The sequence below is a fragment of the Dryobates pubescens genome, chromosome 16 (assembly GCF_014839835.1).
Source record: "Dryobates pubescens isolate bDryPub1 chromosome 16, bDryPub1.pri, whole genome shotgun sequence".
Classification (NCBI taxonomy): domain Eukaryota; kingdom Metazoa; phylum Chordata; class Aves; order Piciformes; family Picidae; genus Dryobates; species Dryobates pubescens.
The window spans coordinates 13,973,232-13,994,625 of record NC_071627.1 but is presented as its reverse complement, the minus strand read 5'-3'; the positions used below and the strand labels follow the sequence as shown (position 1 = coordinate 13,994,625).

Sequence of the window (21,394 nt, the reverse complement as noted above, 5' to 3'; positions counted from 1 at the left end):
AAATGGGACAGTTCAAGCAGCTTGTGGCTGTGGTCCCAGGCCTCCCCCTCAAGGACAGAAACGCCATGGTGTCAGATGCCAGAGCAACCAGCATACCAGGTGCCTGCTCTCCTTGTTATGAAGCTCCTAAACCTCCACCCACGGCATCTGCCAAGGTGGCCCCAAACCCAGCTCTGTGAAAGGCTTTGCCAAGGGCCAGCATCTCTTCTGCTGCCTCTGCACCAACACTTACTTTTCTCTGTTGAAAACAATGAAGTCTCTCTGGAGCATCTCCAGGTGCTTCTGAAGATGGCAGGCCTTTGACATTAAAATATACAAAGAGATGAGGAAAACACAGTTTGACTCAGGAAGGTACTACAAGGACAATTGCAAGGAGATAGAGAGATATCTGTAGGTAAAGAGCATCTGTAGCACTTCAGGGGGGAGAATGGCATTAGGATTCTCCTCTCACACAAAACTGGTGTCTGCACATGCTGCCTGCCTCCAGAGGGAAGATGTGGAAGAGTTTGGGGAATAAAGTTGGTCACAAGGGAAAAAAAAGAACACCTGATCTGTTTAAACAGTTTTCTGTGGTCTTGCTAGATGGCAATCAGCTTTTTGGGGAAACAAGAGACTTCCCTTACCACAAGCTTGCACCTGTCAGCTCTCACCTGGGAGGAGTTGCTTTTGTTGGTGTCTTTCTTCTTAGCCAAGCGCTTTTTCTTCTTGTGCAGAGGTTTGGATTCTAGGATCATTTCTTCCAGTTCAAAGGTTGGGTCACAGTTCAGTCTGCCTTTCTGAAGGGGACAGAAAGATGCCTTAAGTAGTCAGAGCCTGTCTTGAAGAGTCTCCCATAAACCAGACTGCATCCGGGAGCTGAATCTTGGCAGAAATAAACTAACTAGACCTGCACAGAGAGTCAGAGCACCCACTGTACAGTGTTCAAAGCCAAGCTGGACAGGGCTTTGAGCAGCCTGGTCTAATAGGAGGTATCTGTGCTGGTAGCAGGTGGGCTTGGAACTAGTTGATTTTTCAGGTCCCTTCCAACCCAAACCAGTCTGTGATGATTCTGTAAGTCTCTATCTGGTGCCAGGCACGAGGGCACTCTGAGAACCTCTTAAAGTCAAATTGCCTTACTGTGGGAATAAATTCTGGCGTGATCCTTTTCTGGAGCACAGCATCCCAGTTCACATCAGACAGGTATGGAAAGTCCTGGATATCTTTCAGCTGAGAAAAACGCTTCTCAGGGTTGGGCTCCAGCAGCTGCAGCGAGAGCAAAATGAAAGAGATGAGAGAGTGAGACCTGGAGATGCACAGTCAGAGGTCAGGCACCTACAGAGGGGTCAGTGGCAGTCACACCAGGTATGGGCCCTGGGGTGAAACTCCAGGAGCTCCAACTGCCATCTCTTAGAACGAGGTTCCCAGTGTGGGCTGAGCCATGCCCCATGAAAGGGAGCAGGGCTGGGGACACTGGGCCTCTGTCTCCATTGCTGCTCTGCAGCCCATGCCCCTGTGTTACTGCTAGGCTTAATGAAATACTAGCTCTGTTAAATTTTAAGCAAATGAAGATATTCTTCAATCTTCTTTTTGGGAACTATGCCATGATCCTGCCTCAGCAAGGGATCAATGTCCCATTTTCATTAAGAAGTTTGAGAGTATTTCTTCAGAGACAACAAAAATATTTCTGTCTACTGTTCTGAAAAAGTAATAGGAAAAAAAAAAAGAGAGATAACAAAGCTGCACTAAGGACTCCTTCATTGCCTACACTAATATGAGAATTAGAAACCTCTTTACACATTTTCCCAGCCTTGCAGCTCATGCTGTCACACAGGCTCAGCACCTCAGCTCTGCTGCTGTTGTGTGCAGCCAGCCCCTGGCACTGTCAAGCAGTAGTTCTGTTTATTGAAGTGATGGCTTCACTTCAAGCATGATTTCAGCTTCAAAATGATCCCAGTAATGATTCTGAAGCAATTTTGATAACAGCTTTAATAAAAATGAATTACAGTGGTGCATAAACCACACAGCACCAAAGGATTTCAGCAGCCTCAGCACTTGCAGATCTTTTCACTGTTGGCAAAAGTGTTGCAGGTTTTTTAAGTTAAAAAAATAAATATATATATTCAATTTTTGGTCCAAATTTATTGAGGTAGGTATCATTATCTACCTCCAAGTTATGTCATTGCAGAGAGACAAAGTTACAGGAGAAAGTCTAGAAGCAAAACTCAGGTGTCCTTAGAAGAGCTGCATTAGCAACACCTTGCTTGCCAGCACAAACTCCCTTCCATCACCCAGCTCTGCAGCTGGTCATTGCACTGCTCTGCTGCAACGCTAAGAGCTGGATGTTTGTCACATAGCACCACCTGAAGGTCACAGACATTGGCTCTGGACACAGTTTACAATGACTCTCCACAATTTGCCCCAAAGGCTACAGATCAGGATGAAATGACTTGGTGTGCTTTCCCCAGGTGCCCAGACACAAGCCCCAGCGCTGCTCTGGCCATGGCCTCACCTTCTTGATGAGTGACACCATCTCTGCAGACCATGCTGCAGGGTACATCACTGTTGCTGTCTTGAACACGTGAGCAATTTCATTTGTGGAGGTGTTGGAGCGGATGTGGTACGGCCTCTGTGGAGAATAACACATGGGGAGCATTTTCATTTACCTGCTTTTACAGGCTCCTTGGGAAAGCTTTTTAGAGCAAAGAAGTTTCAAACAAAGTCTCATTGTTCATTCTCCAAGCCTCCCCTTGGAAGTCTCTCCCTCTGTGATCGTAGCTCAGTTGAAATAAACAAAACAACAGTCAGCTAGAACAATGATAATAACCAGACATTTACACAGCATGGCAGGAGACAAACCCCCCAAAGCCTGTGTCATCAACCAGCCTGTGTTTAGATTTTATATGCCTATATACTACATCCATCTACAGAGCTGTGCCAATATTCCCTCCCATGTCTCAAACCAGCTGAAAACATGATGTTCCAGGAAGGGTTCTAAGTCCTGGGTGGGCCCTCAGGCTGCCGCAGGACCTATCCTTTCTCCCCATGACCAGCGTCCTGGCAGAACCTGTGTCCTCAAGCATTAACCTTCCCAACAGAGCATTTAAGGACAGAGATGGACAGATGGAGAGGGGGACAGCATGCAGCCTACCCGGGTCCTGAGCAGCTCGTAGGCAGTGATTCCCAGTGACCACCAGTCCACAGCGAAGGAATAGCCTGTGGGCTTTGTGGGACTAAACATCTCAGGTGCTGTAAAACAGAGAAAAAGGAGAGCTTGCCTTGCTGCCATCTCGAGTGGAAAGGAGATGCACAGACTGTAGAGAACACCTTGCTGCTCTGCCTGGGATACAACCTAGAGTGTGATGCTACCACACCTTTGGTAAGTTCTGCTTTTTTTCTTCAGAACTGGTGGACTGGTCCTTTACCAAAACACTGCCACGGTGGACTTGAGTCAGAACACAGGGGGTTCCTTGCAGAAGTTTATCTTTTGGACTGCTGTCAGCCTTGCAGAGCAGAAATACCAGCTGGCGAGGAGCCCTGGCATGGAGAGAAGAGCAAACCCCTAACTGTGCCAACCACCCCCATCTCCCACCCCCACCTTCCACACTGGTTGCTGCTCCTGCTCCCTGCCCAGCAGGACCTGCCAGCCTCATGTCCTGCTCAGCACTGAGCATCCTTGCCTCGGGAGCCAGACCTGAACCAGATCCCAGCACACCATCTTAGCCCAGGTACTTTCCTGCCCTGGGAGCAGATACACTTTAAAACCCCCACACTGCTGACTAACTGCAGGTGCAATTAGCACAGAATGAAACATTTTCTGCTGTGTTAAAACCCAAACAAGTGTTCCAGCTCCTCTGTGCCCCACCTGTGAAATGGGGCAATTTCTGCTTCAATGGACTGTTACAGAACTTAATAGATTAATGTGTGTAAATGGTGGGGTGGCCTTAAGAAAGAGGTGTGCTCTCACCTTTGTAACTGGAACCAAAGCTCTCACCTTTGTAACTGGACCAGAGCTAAAGCCCCATTGCCTGTTTCAGATGCTGACCTGATACCATCACTGCCACGCTTTCAACTGGCCAGCCTGGCAAGAGAACAGAGTCCCCCTGCCCCAGCTGAGTAGGTGCTACTGCCCAGTAAAGCATCAAGTCTTAAGCCAAATCACCTGTCCTAAACACAGAGTAATTCTGCTTTTCAAAGCAGCCAGCTTATGTAAAGATTCCAATTATTGCTGGTGATGCAGCAGTGCAAGTGCCCTAATGTACCGAGGGACCAAAACTTCATGCTTCATTTTCCTTTGCAAGGGGAGATAGAGCATGTTGGCATGGCTTGGCTGCTGCTATGAAATGCTCCAAGATCTCAGGAGTGCAATTATCTTGTTTTATAATCAAAAACATGCTGTACAGTGTGGTGTAGTAACACTAAAATCCGTGTTTATGGTACACTTGCTGTGGTGCTGTGTGAAACCGCATTTACCAGCTGCATCAGCTGGGTGTCACTGAGGGGAAAACTCCTACCACACTCTCCTGCTGTACCTCTTGAGCTTGCTCCTCATTTCAGAGACACATTTTGTCGCATACCAGGAAGAGGACTTCAAACTCCCATCAAAAAGAACTCCATTTGCACCCCATCAGTGCCGCGGGATCAAGCCCATAAGATAATAGTTAAAGACGAATGATTGTCATTGCTGCTTACCCATGTAGGGCTTTGTGCCAGCGATGGTGGTGACTTGGATTTCCTTAGTCAGCATCGTGGCAATGTTGAAATCTGTGATGTGCACGTGTCCTGAAAGACAGAGGTTAATATGCAACTTGAGTTATTTCAATTTCACACAGAAATAGCTTGGAGTCAAACACTTAAATGCTCTACGGAAAAGAGTTTCTAGAGGGGGAAAAAAATTCTGGTGGGAGAACCAACAGAAAATGTTTCAGCTTGCAGGCTGCTTACAGATGTCTCTTCTTACGCCAAATACCACCTCACTTAACTTTTGGGGAGCAAAAAACTGGAGGTCTCCAAGAAATAATTTAATGAGCATTGTTTTGACTTTTCCTAAATTTGGAAAGGAGAGCTGAAAACATTTTTTTTTTGAAAGAAAAAAACCCCAGCCACTCAAAACCCCATCCAAAAGTCCTTGATGGTTTTTTCACATTCTAGCTACTTGCCCTTTGATGTTCCCAGGTACTAAGCACTTCCCTTTCCTTTCATTAGAGGACGTCTCCAGAATGGCAGCAAGCAAAACAGCCTTGTAAAAGAAATTCAAAGACCAGGGACCCCCCTTTGGGGGCAGGCTCGGTTTCTGCCGTCACTGCTGCCAGCAAACTGAGACAGAAACGAAAGGCAGGGATGAGAAAGGAAATGCTTCCACCTAGCTCCTGCCTGCTCTTTTACTTCCACTTTTTAAAAAGCCCCTAATTTAATCTCCCTCATTCCCAGCACCCATCAGTGAGTGACCCATCGTCCCAGCACTCCAGGCGAGCAGCACAAGGCTGGCTTCACTGAAATGAATTTCTTTGGAACTCCCGGGTTAGTTCAGCCTAATTCCTCTGATTAAACTCAGGCCGTTTCCATTTCTCCCTGACCTCATGAACCTTCCCCTAAGGCACTGAACTTGCTCACCCCTGATGGAGCTAGGCTCCTTATCAAACGCATCAGATGTTTTGCTTTGTTGTGTTTTGCAGACTCATCAACCTCCTCTGCAATCGCAGAGGGTGGCTGAGCTGCTGCTGTTCCCCTCTACCACGGAGATCAAATCAAAGTGGCTTCTGCTGCTGGACTCTGTGACAGTACTGCCCTCAGTCATTAGCATCAGCAGCCAGAAAGTCACTGCACTGTCAGTTCATGAGTTCAGGTGGAGTAAGATCACCTTGATATGTCTGAAAGTTAATGCTTCTGTAATGAACTCCTGTTGTCTTGTAAAGATTGATTTAACTGTTTCACAGCATCCAGACAATTGTGGCTACCTCTGTGACATGAGAACGGGGACATGTTTCCCTGCTGTTACTCTTTGATCTAGCTGGGCACCTCTGGGGAATAAAAGTAGAATTTGTGATTTCACCTAAAACCACTAAATTCTTCATCCTCACTCAGCTCTTCAGGAATTCCATCTTCCCCCATGAGAATGCCCCAAGCAGGAAAAGGCAGGTACAGCCCAGCAGGGCAGTGACCTACAGCTCTGTGTCGACACCTGCAGGCTCTCTGGGCTGCCCGTGCCACCGAGACACCAACTTCCTTATCAAATCCACAGTGCTTGTTTGGAGTTTGAAGGGAGAAAAGGAAAACTTGAGGTCCCTCTGTGAGATGTGGACACTGCTGGGAGAGTGTGAGCAAGGTGTCAGAGCTGACCCCATGGGGTACCTGACTGATCTGCCCACAGCATGTGTCCCTCCCTGTTGCTCACCCTGCTCCATATCATCAGCCCCTCTCCATTCTACCCTCTGTGGAACAGGTTACAAACCCCTGGGGAGCACTCAAGAGAAAAACTGTCCTGCCTGGGTAAATCCTCCATGCCCCTTGCGTTGTTCCCTCTTCCATCCCCAGCTCTCCCCCCTCTTTGGGGAGCTGTTCTCATCAATCTGAATCATAAAGACTTATTAAGAATTTGAGATTCCAAGCACAAAAGTACTGCTCTCTAGATGCATCTTTTAAGTGATTCACTTCAAACAGATCACAAGTTTCATAAACTTGCCCTCATGGGAAATTACCAAGAGAAGCCAGCAAGGCTGAGGGAGAAGGCTCTGGATGGCACGGCGAGGCTGAGCAGCCGTGGAGTGTTACACAACGGGGGGGAATGAAAGACAGATGGAAGCTGCTGGTAGCCAAAAGGGGTACACTGAGTGCTGCTGCTGGACTTGAGACTCACCCTTTGAGGCTCCTGTTTTCCTGGTTGCTCAGTCTCTGGTTGCAGCTGTTTGGAACCAGCACGCCCAGAGCAGTGCTCCACACTGAGTCCTTCCCAGAGCTTACCCTGCCCACCTGAAACCAGCACTTTCAGATCAAGCCTTTGGTTCTGGATTAGGGCAAAGAATTTTCTGATGATATTCAGCACCTGTTACTGCACAGCTCCTTCACCTTTCTAGAGCACTTCTTTTGTGAAGGGAAAAAATAACACCACAGGCTTCTGCAGTTCCAGCTAAGGTAGCATTTCAAAGAAGATGAACCTGGAGCCATTGGGAGCTGTGGAGAATGGAGATTCTCAGACAGGCTGTGCTGTAACTTATCCGGGAGGAGAGCACAAAGGGCCTGTGTGTGCAGTGCCTGCACTGGCATGAGCCTGCCTGGTTCAGCACCGCCCCCCAGAACCTTTCAGCATTGGTATAAGGAACAGCTCTGAGCAGAGCCATCACAGGGCTCTTGAAAAAAACCCACAACTTCTCACTTTTACTAGAGCTAAAACGGAGCTTTTCTTCAGTTTTATTAGACAAATGACCTGGCTGAAAACTCCAGATGAATTAGTCACAGTTCCTGGAAACTGCCATCTGTTATATTCTTCAATTCCCAGGTGAGCTGTGCTGTCGTCGAGCCAAATCGATAGGCTCGTCATTAAAGGAGGAAATCACTTTGTGCTTGGGATGGCTGCTGAAGGTGGGCTCCTGCTGAGGATTTTTTTTCCATTGTGGGACCTGATCCCAATCTCTGATCTTGGACCAACTCTTTATTTATTGCACAGCAAGACATTTGCCCAATATCCCAATGTATTTATGTCTCACTTTAATTTCCTAGCTGGAATGGATATGGCAATACAGAATGCCACTGACCGGGCTGGCAGAGGCAAATGCATGAGATGTGTGTCAAGGTCATGACAGCAGCAGGATGACACACCTCAGTGTGCAGCATAATGAGGGGGGAATTAGTACCATCCAAAACCTGAACCAGGCTCCTAGACAAGGATCAGATCAAGGGCTCCTGCAGCCTCAGCAGTGATTAAGAGCGGCAGAAAGGCTGCTGCAAGTCCTAACAGACATGAGAATCCAACAGGCTGAAGGAGTCACAGCTGGAAATGGCCCTCACAGCTGGAAAGGAAGATAGGCCAAAAGACAGAGCTGAAGGGCAAGAAAAGTATAAAAATGATGGACTGAAGTCTGATTGCTGAAGGTCTTAAGGTGCTTTGTACTCTCAGGGGACTGGCCTCAATCAAGAACATTATAAAAAATTGATGCTATCAAATAGTACATATTTTGTGATCACTGTTGTGAAAGCCTCCTGAAGGGAGAGAGAATGAGGAGCTGCAGCTCCATTCCATGGGGAAAGAGACACTGAAAAACAAGCACAATCTACCAGGCTAAATATAGATAAACATGCTCCAGCAGCATCTGCTCTGGGGACAGGAAAAACTTGAACTGTGTGTGCACAAAGCTTTCTGTATGCATGAGAGGGCACACCTTTGCTGCCATGGATGAAGAAAAGGAATATTACAAGGCAGTCAGAAGGACACTGAAGGGTACATCCACAGCAAATAGCTCTGAAACCTCTGCCACAGGCAGTTAAACCATGACAGACAGCAGAGAACAGACTCAAAATCAACCTAAATTGCGGTGTCATTACCAGAGCGTGCAGGGTACATCCTGCTGGGCTGAATGTGGCTGCAGGGACAAGCAGAGCTTTCCCCCCTCTTTTTTTCCCTCTTCAGGGACACTGACCTACATTTCTTTGGCTCTAGCTCTCCCAGCTCCCTCTTAGGTGGCTGTGGCACCTCAGTCGTGTGGGTGCGGGGGTTCTTGGATGATGGTGACAGATCACCAAGAGTGTCTGCTGGTGAGGGCTGACCAAGCACAGCCCTGCACCAGCACCACACTGTACTGGGGATGCTGGGAGTCTGGCCCAGGCTGGCCAAGCAGGACCACAGTCCATGGGTGGGCATTGGAGGGAGAGGGGATGGGTCCGTGCATGAGTCTGTGCACAGGGCAGGGCAGAGGCTTCTGCACTTGGATGAGGAGGCAGAGCCAGTTGTGCTAACAGCTCCTAAATAAATAATTAGCTTGCACTTTGAAATTAGAGGTCATATGCAAAACAGGCAGAGCCTGGGCTCAGGTGCTGCCAGGCAACCCTTGTCACACAGAGCCACAGTGATCCCCAAGAGCTTCAGCATCTCGACTGCAGCCCCTGAAGTCATCATGAATTCAGAAACACCTTGATCCTGCACTGACTTTTTCTCCTCAGTGCCTTGCTCTAGTTGCTGCTGAAGATCTCTCACAACAAGCTAGCTTTCAATGACATGAAATGACAAAGTGGTTTTGTAATGAGTTAAAAGCTAATAAATATCAGACAACTCTTCACTGTGATAGCTTTGCCAGGACCAAAAGGTGTCTAGGGAGGGATGCAAGTTAGAGTTTTGCCAGAGTAAGAGACTAAAGAAAAAACAAGAGCAATATCTATATTGCACCCACTCTAAATACTCCTTAGAGTTCCCTCCCTATGCCAAATGCTCAAGGAAGAAAAAAATCCCCTGAGTGAAGTTTATCAGTTCAGCTACAGCTCATTCTGCCTGTGAGCATTCATGACACAGCCTGTGATGGCACCAGCATTTCCCTTCAAACAATTGCATGCTAAGTTTTAAGCAAGAGCCAAGAGGGTCTTGGAATAAGGTCTGCCAGGCACCTGACCACAAGCAGCACAAAACTTGTCCCTGCCAATGCTTCTAGGGCACTATGGAGGTACCAGGTGTTATTCAAAAAACAAGCAAGGCAGGGAAGGATGGTCTCATTCTGCACCTATCTGAGGGTGAGGGAGTAACACAAAATGAGGAAGAGAGCACTTGAGTTTCAGCTTGGACCTTCTGTTCCTGACTCTGCTTTTATGCATGAACACGATCAGGAAGCAACTGGCACTTACCATGCTCATCCAGCAAGATGTTGTCAGGCTTGATGTCTCTGAGAAAAAGGCAGAGAAGGGAGACAGCTATTAGCCTGGGAAAGTGACATGATACACTGCCCCAGATGCTTGAGGACAGCCTGGGCTCTGGAAGGACCCGCATCCAGAGACAGTGTGCCTCGGAAGGTGTCTGCTGGGGCTCTTCAGCCCTGGTATTCCTGTAGGGTTTGGATTAGCCATCAGAGAATAACTAATCAAAGAACAAAAGCAGAAACGGTGGCAGAGGGCTGTGGTTGTGAAAGCTGCTGTGTTTTGGACTGGCAGCACTTGGGTACTCCACCTACGTTGGAGTTTCTGTTTCTCTTTTTTCCCCTTTTTAGTTCTTAACCTGTTTCAATACTATTTGAGAGCTGTTCCACATTTACTCACTAAAGAGCAAATTATTTTAACATCTTTGTTCTAGAAACAAATGGGTTCCTGACTGAACACCAAACCCAAACCCAGGACACCAGCACCTAAAGCCATGCTGTAGGGAAAGGCTTCCTGATGTAGGGAGTGCAGGTACACCTGATACATCAACTGTATCCACCCCAGTGCCTTTACAAGGCATTACCTGGTTTTAATGAGCTAATTACACCAGTGCCTGCTCACCCACTGCCAGCTGAGCCTGGCACCTGGCAGCCAAGTGCCTGTAAGGATCCTGGCACACAGCAGGCAGACACACGTGGAGTAACTCAATGCCATCCTGACACTGACCATCAGCCCTGGGCTTCAAGAGAGGAAATGGGCAGGGTTAGGATTTTATTGTAAAAATGCTGTCATTAAGCTAGAGTTTGAATTCACCTGGGCACCTGGACTCAAGAAGGGACAATAGACCTAATTATTCACTAATAGGTTACAGCCCTCTGCCATCTTCTCACCCAAACCACTGCCAGTGAATTATAAATACCCAGGGTACCTTCCCTGAGCCACCCTCACCCCACAAGGGAGCACAGGAACAAGTCTCTTTGTCAGGACACTACAGAGTGGGTTCAGGGGCTGGTTTGCCCTGTAAGTGCAGCAAAACTGAGCCTCAGGCCAGAGCCAAACAGCCCAGAAGGGCAGAAGCATGTATGTGACAGCATGTTTGAGAAAACATTAATTTAAGCAAAGACTTTAAGAAAAGTTTAATCAAAAAGAGTTTGGAAAAAAATGGATTTTTTGAATGGAATGAAGCTGGAGGTGGGGAGATTCAGACTGGGAGGAAGTTCTTCACTGTGAGAGTGGTGAAGCCCTGGAATGGGTTGTCCAGGGAGGTGGTTGAGGCCCCATCCCTGGAGGAGTTTGAGACCAGGCTGGATGAGGCTCTGGCCAGCCTAATCTAGTGTGAGGTGTCTCCACCCATGGCAGGGGGGTTGGAACTAGATGATCCTTGCGGTCCCTTCCAACCCTGGCTGATTCTATGATTCTATGAATCTGCTGGTACAAAATTACTTCCAGTTTTGAAAGAACCATAAGGATAGTTTTTTTACTTCTCATCCAGTTTCAACTTTCTTTAGCCCCCACCAATTATTCCTTTTTTTCCCCCCTTTATTATTATTCCCACTGGGGCCTTTCCTGACCATGCTGAGGCTGGTGTGCAGGTGATGGTAATTGCACCAGCACTCTGAGATCATTCCCAAGAGCCAAACAATGAGCAGGGATCACTTTGTTTATTGATGACTTGTTTATTTATTTTTGAGAAATATTTCCTAGCCTGGGGAAAAAAATCAATCAACAATTGTTTCCCATTCTTCTCCCTGTAGGTGAGAAGTCATTCCAGCCATGGGTCTGCCTGCTGCCTCTGCACAGCTTTGCTCAGACAGGAGCAGCCATCTCTTGCCTGTCTCTGCTGGTCCCAGTTACAGATGTTGCAGGGAAGGGACTCGGCTGAGTCTCTTTATCGACCTAACTGTCCCACTGGTTTATAGCATTAATTAAACAACTTGCACTACTGTGTTAATTAAATAACTTGCAAATTAAACAGCCTGCCATGGATGCTTTATTCTACTCAACTCACCTGAAACACATATAGATGCTTGAAGTGCACACTGCAGCCCGAGCCTGAGCTGCTCCCACCCTTATTTACAATAACTCTCTGGGAAAGGCCCAGAGCTTTGCCCTTTGAATGTCCTCTTTCTACTGGTCCTCGTGGTACAGCCCTAGCAGGACAACAGCCCAGCTCTTGGCAATGTTTACAGCTATGCAGTGCTGATGGCCACACAATGCTCATGGGCACACAAGTACAGGGACAAAGCTCAGAATAGGCAATGCAGCCACCCTGTGCTCCCAGAGCTATCACATTTTTCATCATTACAGAATCAACCTCCTTCTCATCCATATTTATTCTGACAGCAAGGAACTGTGAAGAACTTTCAGCTCCTTACTCCTATAAACACCGCTATTGTGACACCTCATTGATGGAGAAGGATTTCACCCCTGTGCCCCACTCAGCATGTTCAGGCCAAGCCAGCAGCATAAGGATTCAGCCCTGGCTGCTCAGGGTTCTGCATTTCACATCTTTAATTCATGCTCATCCATTATTTGGTGCTGGTGAGCAGGTGTTGGGTGGAGAGGGCCAGTGCAACATCCCCATCACCACACACCAGTTTCACGTCCCAGATCACAGCAGGGCAGCCAGGATGGCTGCTGTGCCAAGATCAGGGGGATCAGAATAGAATCTATGCAGGTATAAAACCAAACAAGCATTGTGAAAGATGAGACTCCTGAGAAAGCAGGAGCCCTCCCCAAGGAGGTCTGGCTCCAACTGCAGCAGAGCAAAACCCCCTCTGCTGCTCCAGGGCTCTCCATTGCGGCACAGGGCAAGCTATGGGCATGCTATGGGCATATCAGACATTGGCTTTTCTGCCTTCACAGCTCAGGAATGGCAGCCAGATGCTGTGAACATGAAGAAGTGTTCCTTTCCACCAGCCTTTCACAACATGCTCTTCCCCTGCTAACAGCCAGGATACTGCAGTTTTAAATTCTGGACCATGCTTCATTTTCACACCTCACAAGAACGACCTTCTGGAATTATATTTATAAATGAGACTTTCTCTGCACCTTTATTAATCCTGTGTTAGTCCCTGTTCATACCCCCTGTATGCAGCTCCCAAGAAAACCCTTGGACCCCAAGGTCTGCTTTGCCCAGCAGGAAGCAGCTGCATGTCCATTGGTCTGGAGCTGAACTTCCCCTCTCCAGCCAGGGAAAACCTTGGTCTTTGAATGTGTTGGAAGAGCTCATGTATTTTTTTTCATTTGCCATTAAAAAAAAATAAAAAATCTTGATGGCCAGAAATAAATTCTTCCCACATCTAGAAAGGGATTCAAACCTCACACAAAACAAGCTGCATCTGGTCCCGCTCTGCATCTCTCAGCACCGTGCAGGGAGGGACCAAATGGGAGACACCTTCCAGGGTGACAGCAGAGGAATTCTGAGTGCTGATGCCTACTCTCCCTGGACCAGGATGGATATTAATGAGCTACAGCTAATTAAACTGATCAGAGGCAGCTTTTTGCAGGATCAGCAAACAAATCAAGCATGCTTATTACAGCCATCCCAGAGGGAGAAGTCAGACGCTCCCTGCTGTATACAGAACGCTTTTCCCTGGGAAGCCTGGTCCTGGGAGAGTATTTTGTTTAGCTGTTCAGTCTCTATTTGTCCTTTAACATCAAAAAGGAAAAAGCCCACAACTACTGCAGTCTGCAAGCATCAGCCCACCCTGGAGGTTCCCAGCTGACCTGTGGATGATGTGTCTGCTCTGGAGATAGTCGAGGGCCAGCACCAGCTCACAGATGAAGAGCTTCACGGTGCCTTCCTGGAACCGCACGTTTTGCTGGAGATGGTAACGCAGATCTCCTCCAAGCAGCAGGTCTACAACCATAAACATGTCTTCTTCATCCTGGAATGAGTACCTAAAATGTATGGACAAGCATGGTTCAGGGGTGATAACACTGAAAAAAGCCAGACTCCAAAGAGACAGGTGGTATCTCTGGGAATACTCATCATGACTTGGAGCTTTTCCACCCAGGAAATGGTAATTTCATGACCTTCCCATGCTCTGTTCCCACTGTGACTAAGCTCCTGTTGTTATACTTCAGGTGACAGTAACTTACCCTCAGATCCACAACAGAGCCAGAGTAGCTCATATGAACAACTAACTACCTGCAGGTCTATGAGAAGCACAGGAACCAAACATTTTCATGTTGAACTTTTTACTATCAGACACTTACAAAAACAAAGCCACATCTGAACCTCCCAAACCAAGCACTCTGACACAGCTTGCTGCTGATTGTCCTCTCCCCAAGGGCTGTGAAGGGAGATGGGCAGGAGCCTGCCAGGCAGGCACAGCTCTTGGGTGTGTTTATCATGGATAGGGGCAGCGGTGACTGGTCCCTCTGGAGGATCTTGAAAGATCCCTTCACTTGTTGCCACGTCACAGCCAGACAAGGAGTCAGTATCTCACCACAGCAGTGCCAATCCAACTTGGAGCTCTGGAGAATGCCATCTCTTCCTCTTGGGCAATCTTGTTCCCCACAGCACTCATGGGCCACTGCTGCTGCTCTCCCTGCAGGTAGTGCCTGAGACAGCCCTCCCACCAGACATGCACACTTTGCCTGGTGCCTGGCTTGGTAGGCAGCACCACAAACGTCAAGGTGCCCATCGTGCTGTGCTGGCAAGACACCAGCTGCTCCTGAAACTAGCTTGCAGCAGAGAAGTGGCTATGTCTGGTCTGAAAGGTGTCTCTGACATCTCTGATGCAGCCAGTGAGTAAAGGAGCAGTACCTTACCATAAATTAACTAAGAAGGGGTGCTCCAGCCCCTGCATGATCTGCAGCTCCTTGAAGACGTTTCTCACTTCATTACGCTCCACACACTTTTGTTTGTTCATGTATTTCATGGCATACATCTTCTTGGTATCATTCTTCTGCACAACACAGACCTAGGTGAGCAAATCAAGGGGTAGATCAGAGCTGATCTGTCAGCAAGCTCAAGCAGTGAGACATGGCCACGTGAGTGACCTCCAGGGGCTTTAGCAAAGTCCACACTGCCAATGGGTCCCAGGTCCATGCATCAGTGCTGCAGCCCTGCACAGATGGCCAGCATCCAGTTTTCAGCCATAGAAGAAATTTTGCTGAAAGGAAGGGGAGGAATTCCTTGCCACAAGGATGTGAGACAGGGAATCTCACACAAGTCAGTGTTGTATTTAGCAGTGGAAATTATTAATTAATCTTGGTGGTGTCTGTTCCTCCCACATCAGTGACTCTTTCTCCCACAGGACTACAGGTTAGAAAACGAAAAGCAGTACCTGACTTCAGCATAAAATTAAACCATCTGACCATAACCTGATGCTTAATAGCAACCAATGTTTTATAGAGAAGTATCCTCCTAAAAAAATCACCTGTCCTTCCACATTGCCTGTAGCTCTTTGCTAATAAAGATGCATCGTGACGTTCAGTGCTGGGAAGTCTTAGAAAATGCTCTCCAGAACGATAATTAAATTCAGCTTGTTTGATTTATCTGTTTGTCATTTTAATCTCCTGTAATATAATTTGTGGCTGTGGGATGGATGAGGAATGGGGCTCTGATTCCTTCCTGATTACGAGGAGTTGAAGCTCAGGTCAAAGCTCATTGATAATGCAGGGGCTTCTTTCTTTACGCTCGTGTCAGACCCTAGCTCAGCCATCTCTCCCTCAGCCACATTCCCAGGGGTCCATGCAGTGAGCAGTTCACAACATACTCACCTTCCCAAAGCTGCCCTTCCCAATAGCTCGCAAAATCTTGAAATGGTCAAAGGTGACTGCAAGAAAGAGCAAAGATTCAAATGTTAAATGGCTGAGCAAGCAGCTGATGATGGGATTCCATAAGAGCTGAGAAAAAACAATGGACACTCCAGCAAGTTTGTGCTGCTTTTAGGGATGTGGCTGCTGCTCAAAACTTGGTTTCAAACAGGCTTTTTGTCTTTGCAGCTCAGCTGCAACAAGCAAGTTCCTTGGGTCAGCCTTTGTCCACAGCAGACCAGGCAAGGAACCATCCACTGAGCATCTTCAGTCTGCCCTGCCTGTTAAACATGAAAGCCTCATCTTGCTGCTGCTGAAACCAGATGCAAAGAACTTGAGTCCATCACACATTTATACCCCATGAAGATGTAAATGGGCAGCTGGATCCTTGTGGTCTTTCAGACAACCCTTTGAAGGCTGTGCAAGATGAAGACAGCATTGCTGCTATTCCTCACCCAGGAGAGCTGCTTCTGCTCAGAAGAGAACCAGGAGAGCAGCACTTTTACAGACCCTGCACTGAGGCTTCACTTCCTGTCCTCTGGCTGAGGATGGGGCTGGGAGGTGCACATCTGCACAGCAAGGGAGAACATTCTGCAGTGCTGGTCAGAAGGGCCCTGCAGATCAAGTGTCTCTGATTAGGCAGGATGAACCTGCTTGTGTTTCATCTCAGGCAGTAAAGAGATTCAGAGAAACAGCAAATCAAATTACCGTGATTACAGCAAACACTGACTGCACTGGGCTCAAACCTGCTGCCGGCTGCTGGGGAAGGCACCACAACAATGGTTACTGGGTTGAACCCTGCTAATGCTTCTCCACCGGGCTGTGCCCAGCAGCCATCAGCAAAGGGAAGGTCAGGCTCAACAATTGCGCCTGCTGGCTGCACCAAACCACACCAAAATGCTTCTTCAAGGCATCAGAGAAAGGCTCTGATAGCAGCTCATCATCTTTAACCAGCTTTCAGTCACGGAATCACTTCAAGCCTGGAACAACAGCCACAAGTATTGGAGCAAACGCAAGCTGATAAAGAGTTTAACTAGATCTGTTTGTCAGTTAGACCATCTGAGAGAAGGGCAGTAGATACCTGCAGAATGCAAAGGGAGAGTGAAGATGTTTATCACCTGCAGATAACAATGAGAGGGGAAGGAAAAACTCCCGAGTCTGCTATGGAGAGCGATGAGCTGCAGGAGCTGCCTGCTGTCCCATGCAGCTTGTGACTGTGGGGAGAGGGACCCTAAGGTCCCAGATACTGCCTCAGCCATCCTCCCATCCCCAGTCTTACTCCCAAAGAGCATCGAAATTAGTGGTGTCTGAATCAGGAACCAAACACATGCTCTTCATCCTGAATCCACATCTACAGCTTTGACAAGCCTCATTTCACTGCCTGATGGCACCTAGAACAATGACAGCATCAAAGCATTTGCCCTTCAGAGGGAAAGTTCCTGTGATATGCCAACTCAGACAAATGATGTTTAAGAGATGCCAAGGCAGATAGTACAACTGCTATAAAGAAACAACTGAAGCATAACCATGACATACTGTTTTGAAAGCAGGGGTTGTATTTCTAAATCCAGGTTCAAGGAACACTATTTAGACAGAAAAATACAGATCCTAACCAGCCACAAAGAACTGATCAGAGACAAGTCAGCCCTGCCAGAGCCACTGGACTCCATCTGCCAAGTGGAATTCACTGCTTCAAGGTGCTCAGGTCCTGCCACCCCCATCACCCCACCATGGTCTGTTACAACATCTTCCTTCTGTCACTTGTCACTGTAATCTCCCCCATTTTCACTCTGTTCCCTTCCTTCCTTGCTTTTCCCACTGCAGCCTCAGCAAAACAAGGGCTAGCACAGGATTGTGCTAGGAAGGACAACCCCAGTTACTCTGTGTCGAAGAGCTGAACTCCACACAGACCCAGGCAGAGAAACAAAGATACATCCATGGGGCAATTTAAAGACAGAATAGTTGATGGTTGCTAGAGGGCACACGGGCAAAGGACCACAGAATGATGTATGGCCCTCTTGCCCAGCCACTGTCCTCACCTACCAACTATTTCTGCTCTATCTTCCAGCAGATTTGGCCAGCTGGGGAGAGTATCTGGCTGTCATCCTCCAGGATGCTTCCCACACCCTTTTGCCCAGAAGCAGCACAAAATCTGGCTTTTAACATGGTCTCATCCTGACTGCATCAGGGTTGAGAGCACCTTGCAGCACTGAACCTTCTGTCTGGTTATTACATTTTCTTTTCATCTCACCAGCTTATTATCCACCACTGTGCCTACTCAGAGGAAATGCTGAGAGCAAATAGTGCTGGCATCCCACTCCAGCTGAAGGCAAAGAAAGGCTCTTTGGGAAGTCCATTAGAAAAAGATAATAAAAATGATGGTGAAACAGGAAACAAATGACAGCAAATCATAGCAGTTTGGGAAAAGGTGTAGGGACTGTGTGTGCACATCAAAGGGTGAGGGGAGCCCAGCAAGGTGCGAGCCCTGCTCTCATGTGTCTCTGCACTCTGCAGAAGGTGGTCCACACTCCATGAAGCAAACAGCTGAGCTGTGGGAGGAGAAGGGAGCCCGCTGATGAAGAATGGAGGCACAAGAGGGAGAGGACATTTGCCCGTGGTTATTCAGAACACTACAGCACAACATAAATCAAGATGTTTTCGCCCCTGAGTCACTCCTTAACAAGCTTGTTTTACAAAAGGTTTCACCTTATTGCAGCTGCCTGAGTATTCTTCAGGATCTTTTTCATGTTCAAGGAAATTGACAGGTAATGAAAGAAATGAAATCATCAAAGGTTACAGCATGGTTCTCTGAGAAGCAGACCTAATTTTTGGGTGCAACAGCAAAATGTCCTTTAGACTGGGAATTTTCCTCCTCCCACTTTCCTCAGCAATGCCCCAGTGAGCATCTGGCAGACAGCTGCCCAACTGGTAGATGCAGCTGCAGCACCCAACTGCCAGAGGTGGAACTCAGGCTGTGGGGAATCAGATTCTGGAGCACTTCAGCACTCACACTGCTGTTGTTTGTATCTACACAGATCCCAAAGCAAAAGCCTCTCTCGAACACAGCCAAGGTGGGACCGCTCTCCACTGGCCACAGCCCAGTGACCCACCATTGTCATGGAACAGAAAAGCTGTTGTGCTGCCTCCTGCTGTGCCCAGCAGGTCTTAATTAATTTCAGTTTTAATTGAAATTAGAATAAGGACAAGATTATGACATCCAAGGTGACAGTCTCTGGTCACAAATCTGCCAAGATCATGGAAAAGTTTACAAAGGACATCCCTGTTTCAGCTGGGTTTCTCTTCCCCCATTACATCCAAATATGACTAATTAGAGACAAAATGTGCACAGGTCACTGCTCTGCCCAGAGTGCCATTTATTTCTCAGGCAAAAGGTCTGGTACCACGTGGAGAGCATTGAACCCAGAGAGCCCAGTCCCACCAAGGAGAATTCAGTTTGCTTCAGCCAGCCCCACAGCCAGGGCACACCATCCAAGGAAGACAGTCAGCAGCAAGAGCAGCGTTAGTCATCCTGAGCTAGCTCCAGCAGCTCTCTGTGAGAGGCCAGTACTGAGTGGTGAGATGCAGCAACAATAAAACCTCCAGAAAAACCCTGCAGCATGGACATCTTGCACATTAAACTAATGGGAAAAAAATATGGGAAAATAATTAAAATGGCAAGCAGCCAGAGAGCAGCTGGTGGTGTGGGCACAGCGGTGCAGGGGGTGAGGAAGGAAAGGTTCCTCCTTGATGGCACAGCAGCTACCAAGAACCCAAAGTGCCAAACCCTCCCTGGAGGATGAGGGATGGAGGTGTAGAGGGAAGGGCTGGATCACAGCAGGGTAGCCCAGGACTGTGAGGGGAAAACTGTGTTGTGCAGAACAACTTCTTTCTTCCCTAGGCAGATGTTCATGGAGATGGAGCAGTGGGACAGCCACAGCTCAGGGCAGAAGCTAGGGCAGAGGCTGCTGTGCCACAAGCACTGACAGCACTACTAGGGATAGATCCCTGCACTTCCAGGATGAAAGGATACTTCTCCTTGAGACCTCTTTCCTCAGGTGCTGAGTGGGAAAGACCACATTTTGGCCAACATTCTCTCCTTTTCCCCTTATGCCCCCAGTAACCAGGATTCCATCCTTCCCATTTGGGGACAGCAGTTCCTGACTTGTCTAGGTTCTTGTAGATTTTACTTTTATTTCTCTGTGATTGTATTTATCTACATCTGCATTTTATCACTGCACCTAGGTGAAAGCCCATATGGCAGTTAGCAAGCTGACTCATGCAACAGAAAATATATTTAAGGAACAATCTTTTAATGACTGTCTCTACAGTCTTGGCAGCATGGTGACACTGGCCTCCAGCACTGCTCTCAGAACTGCATTCTCCTTTTCCAGCCAGCCTAGCCTGCATGCTGGGCTCCCAGTGCCAGCGGGTAGAGCTGCCCAGCTGGACAGGTACCAGGAGCCTCCACTCTGCTGCTGCTTACCAGGTCTTTCTTGGGGCCCTCACACCAACCTCAAAGCAGGGATGGGAACAGACATCACTCAAACTATCTTCCCACCACACCTCATGCCAGTCCTTCTTATGCTGCGATCTCCAGAAGAAACCTTGCCTGCCTGCAGAACTGCAGCATTTCCCCCCTGCCTCCAAAGGGGCTGGCTCTGCCAACAGTTCTTCTTCCAGTGCCTGGCTGCAGAGAGGGGTGGTGAAAAGACCACCTGACCCCTGGCCATAGCTCTGCAGGATACCAAGGCTGCACACCTTGGCACACTTTTAGTTAATCAACAATGTCTGGGCGTCTGCAATCCCAGCGTGGTGACTCTCAGACTAACAATCTCTGCACTTTGCAGGCCCAGACAACAGCTAAGAAAATATTTCTTACCATCCTCATTTTCATTGAAGGGTGATGGCTTGCTGGAAGTGTTTGCTCCCATGGCGTGCTCAGACCCGGCTCAGCTTTCTCCACTTCTCTCTTAACTCACAGGTCACTTCCAGCAGACCTGAGGAATGTTCTGCTGCTGCATCCTGGAGAAGCCATGAGGCAAAAAGTTATCAGCATTCAGGATTAAGACGCATTCTGCAGCTTGTAAATTTCCCTCTGGAGGCTCACTGCTCTGGAGACAACACTGAGTATTAGGGAGAATGCACCTTACTAGAGAAGCCCAGTAACACCACAGCAGTGTAACCCAGACCACGACTGCTGCCCACAAAGGGAAGTGCAGGAACAGACTAACAGACCAAGAGGGTTCCAGACACAAGGGAAAAGCACATATTGGTGTTAACCAAGGTCAGCTGCTCAAGATTTTCTTGTAGCTTAATTTATTTTTGACAATATATCAATAGATAATAGCTGTGAGGAAGGGACACAGGCTTTTATTCCATGAAGCTAACCTCTTCTGAGTACCAGTTACTGGGATTTGTATCTTTATAAAGCGCACCCAGCCCACGGTGATGATCCATCTTCTCCTGCTTCACACTGCAAAGTCACAATATTCTTAAGATCATTGCTTTCCCTTGGGCCAAGATGACTAATGCTTCCACAGTAACTTCATGGTCAATCAGACCATGGAGCAGCAGCTCCACTCACTCCTCAGTGGTCCCAGGGTCTCAGCAGCCACTCCGGTCGCTGCTACAGAAATCTTACAGGCACAGGAAAGCTGCTTCTTGAGAATGGCCAGGGAAGTGCCCCACCTCCCACCGAGCCCAGCAGCACACCTCCACATTGCCAAGGGTATTTTATCCTCAGCAGATAAACATAAAACCAAAGCAAAGCCGATGAAAGGTAACCCCTGGAGCAGCATAGCTGGGGCTCTACAGC

At 48.0% G+C, this 21,394-nt stretch overlaps 1 protein-coding gene across 1 annotated transcript; it reads right to left on the bottom strand.

The window, feature by feature from the left end:
• Positions 1-228: 228 nt before the first annotated feature.
• STK32A (serine/threonine kinase 32A) lies at positions 229-20,599 on the bottom strand. Its single transcript, XM_009902324.2, has 11 exons — positions 20,459-20,599; positions 15,544-15,599; positions 14,590-14,741; positions 13,540-13,713; positions 9,802-9,839; positions 4,669-4,758; positions 3,128-3,225; positions 2,489-2,605; positions 1,117-1,242; positions 651-776; positions 229-297 (listed from the first exon to the last, which is right to left on the bottom strand). The coding sequence occupies exons 1-11, from the start codon at positions 20,508-20,510 to the stop codon at positions 229-231; spliced, it is 1,098 nt and encodes a 365-aa protein (XP_009900626.2). The 5' UTR covers positions 20,511-20,599.
• Positions 20,600-21,394: the final 795 nt, after the last annotated feature.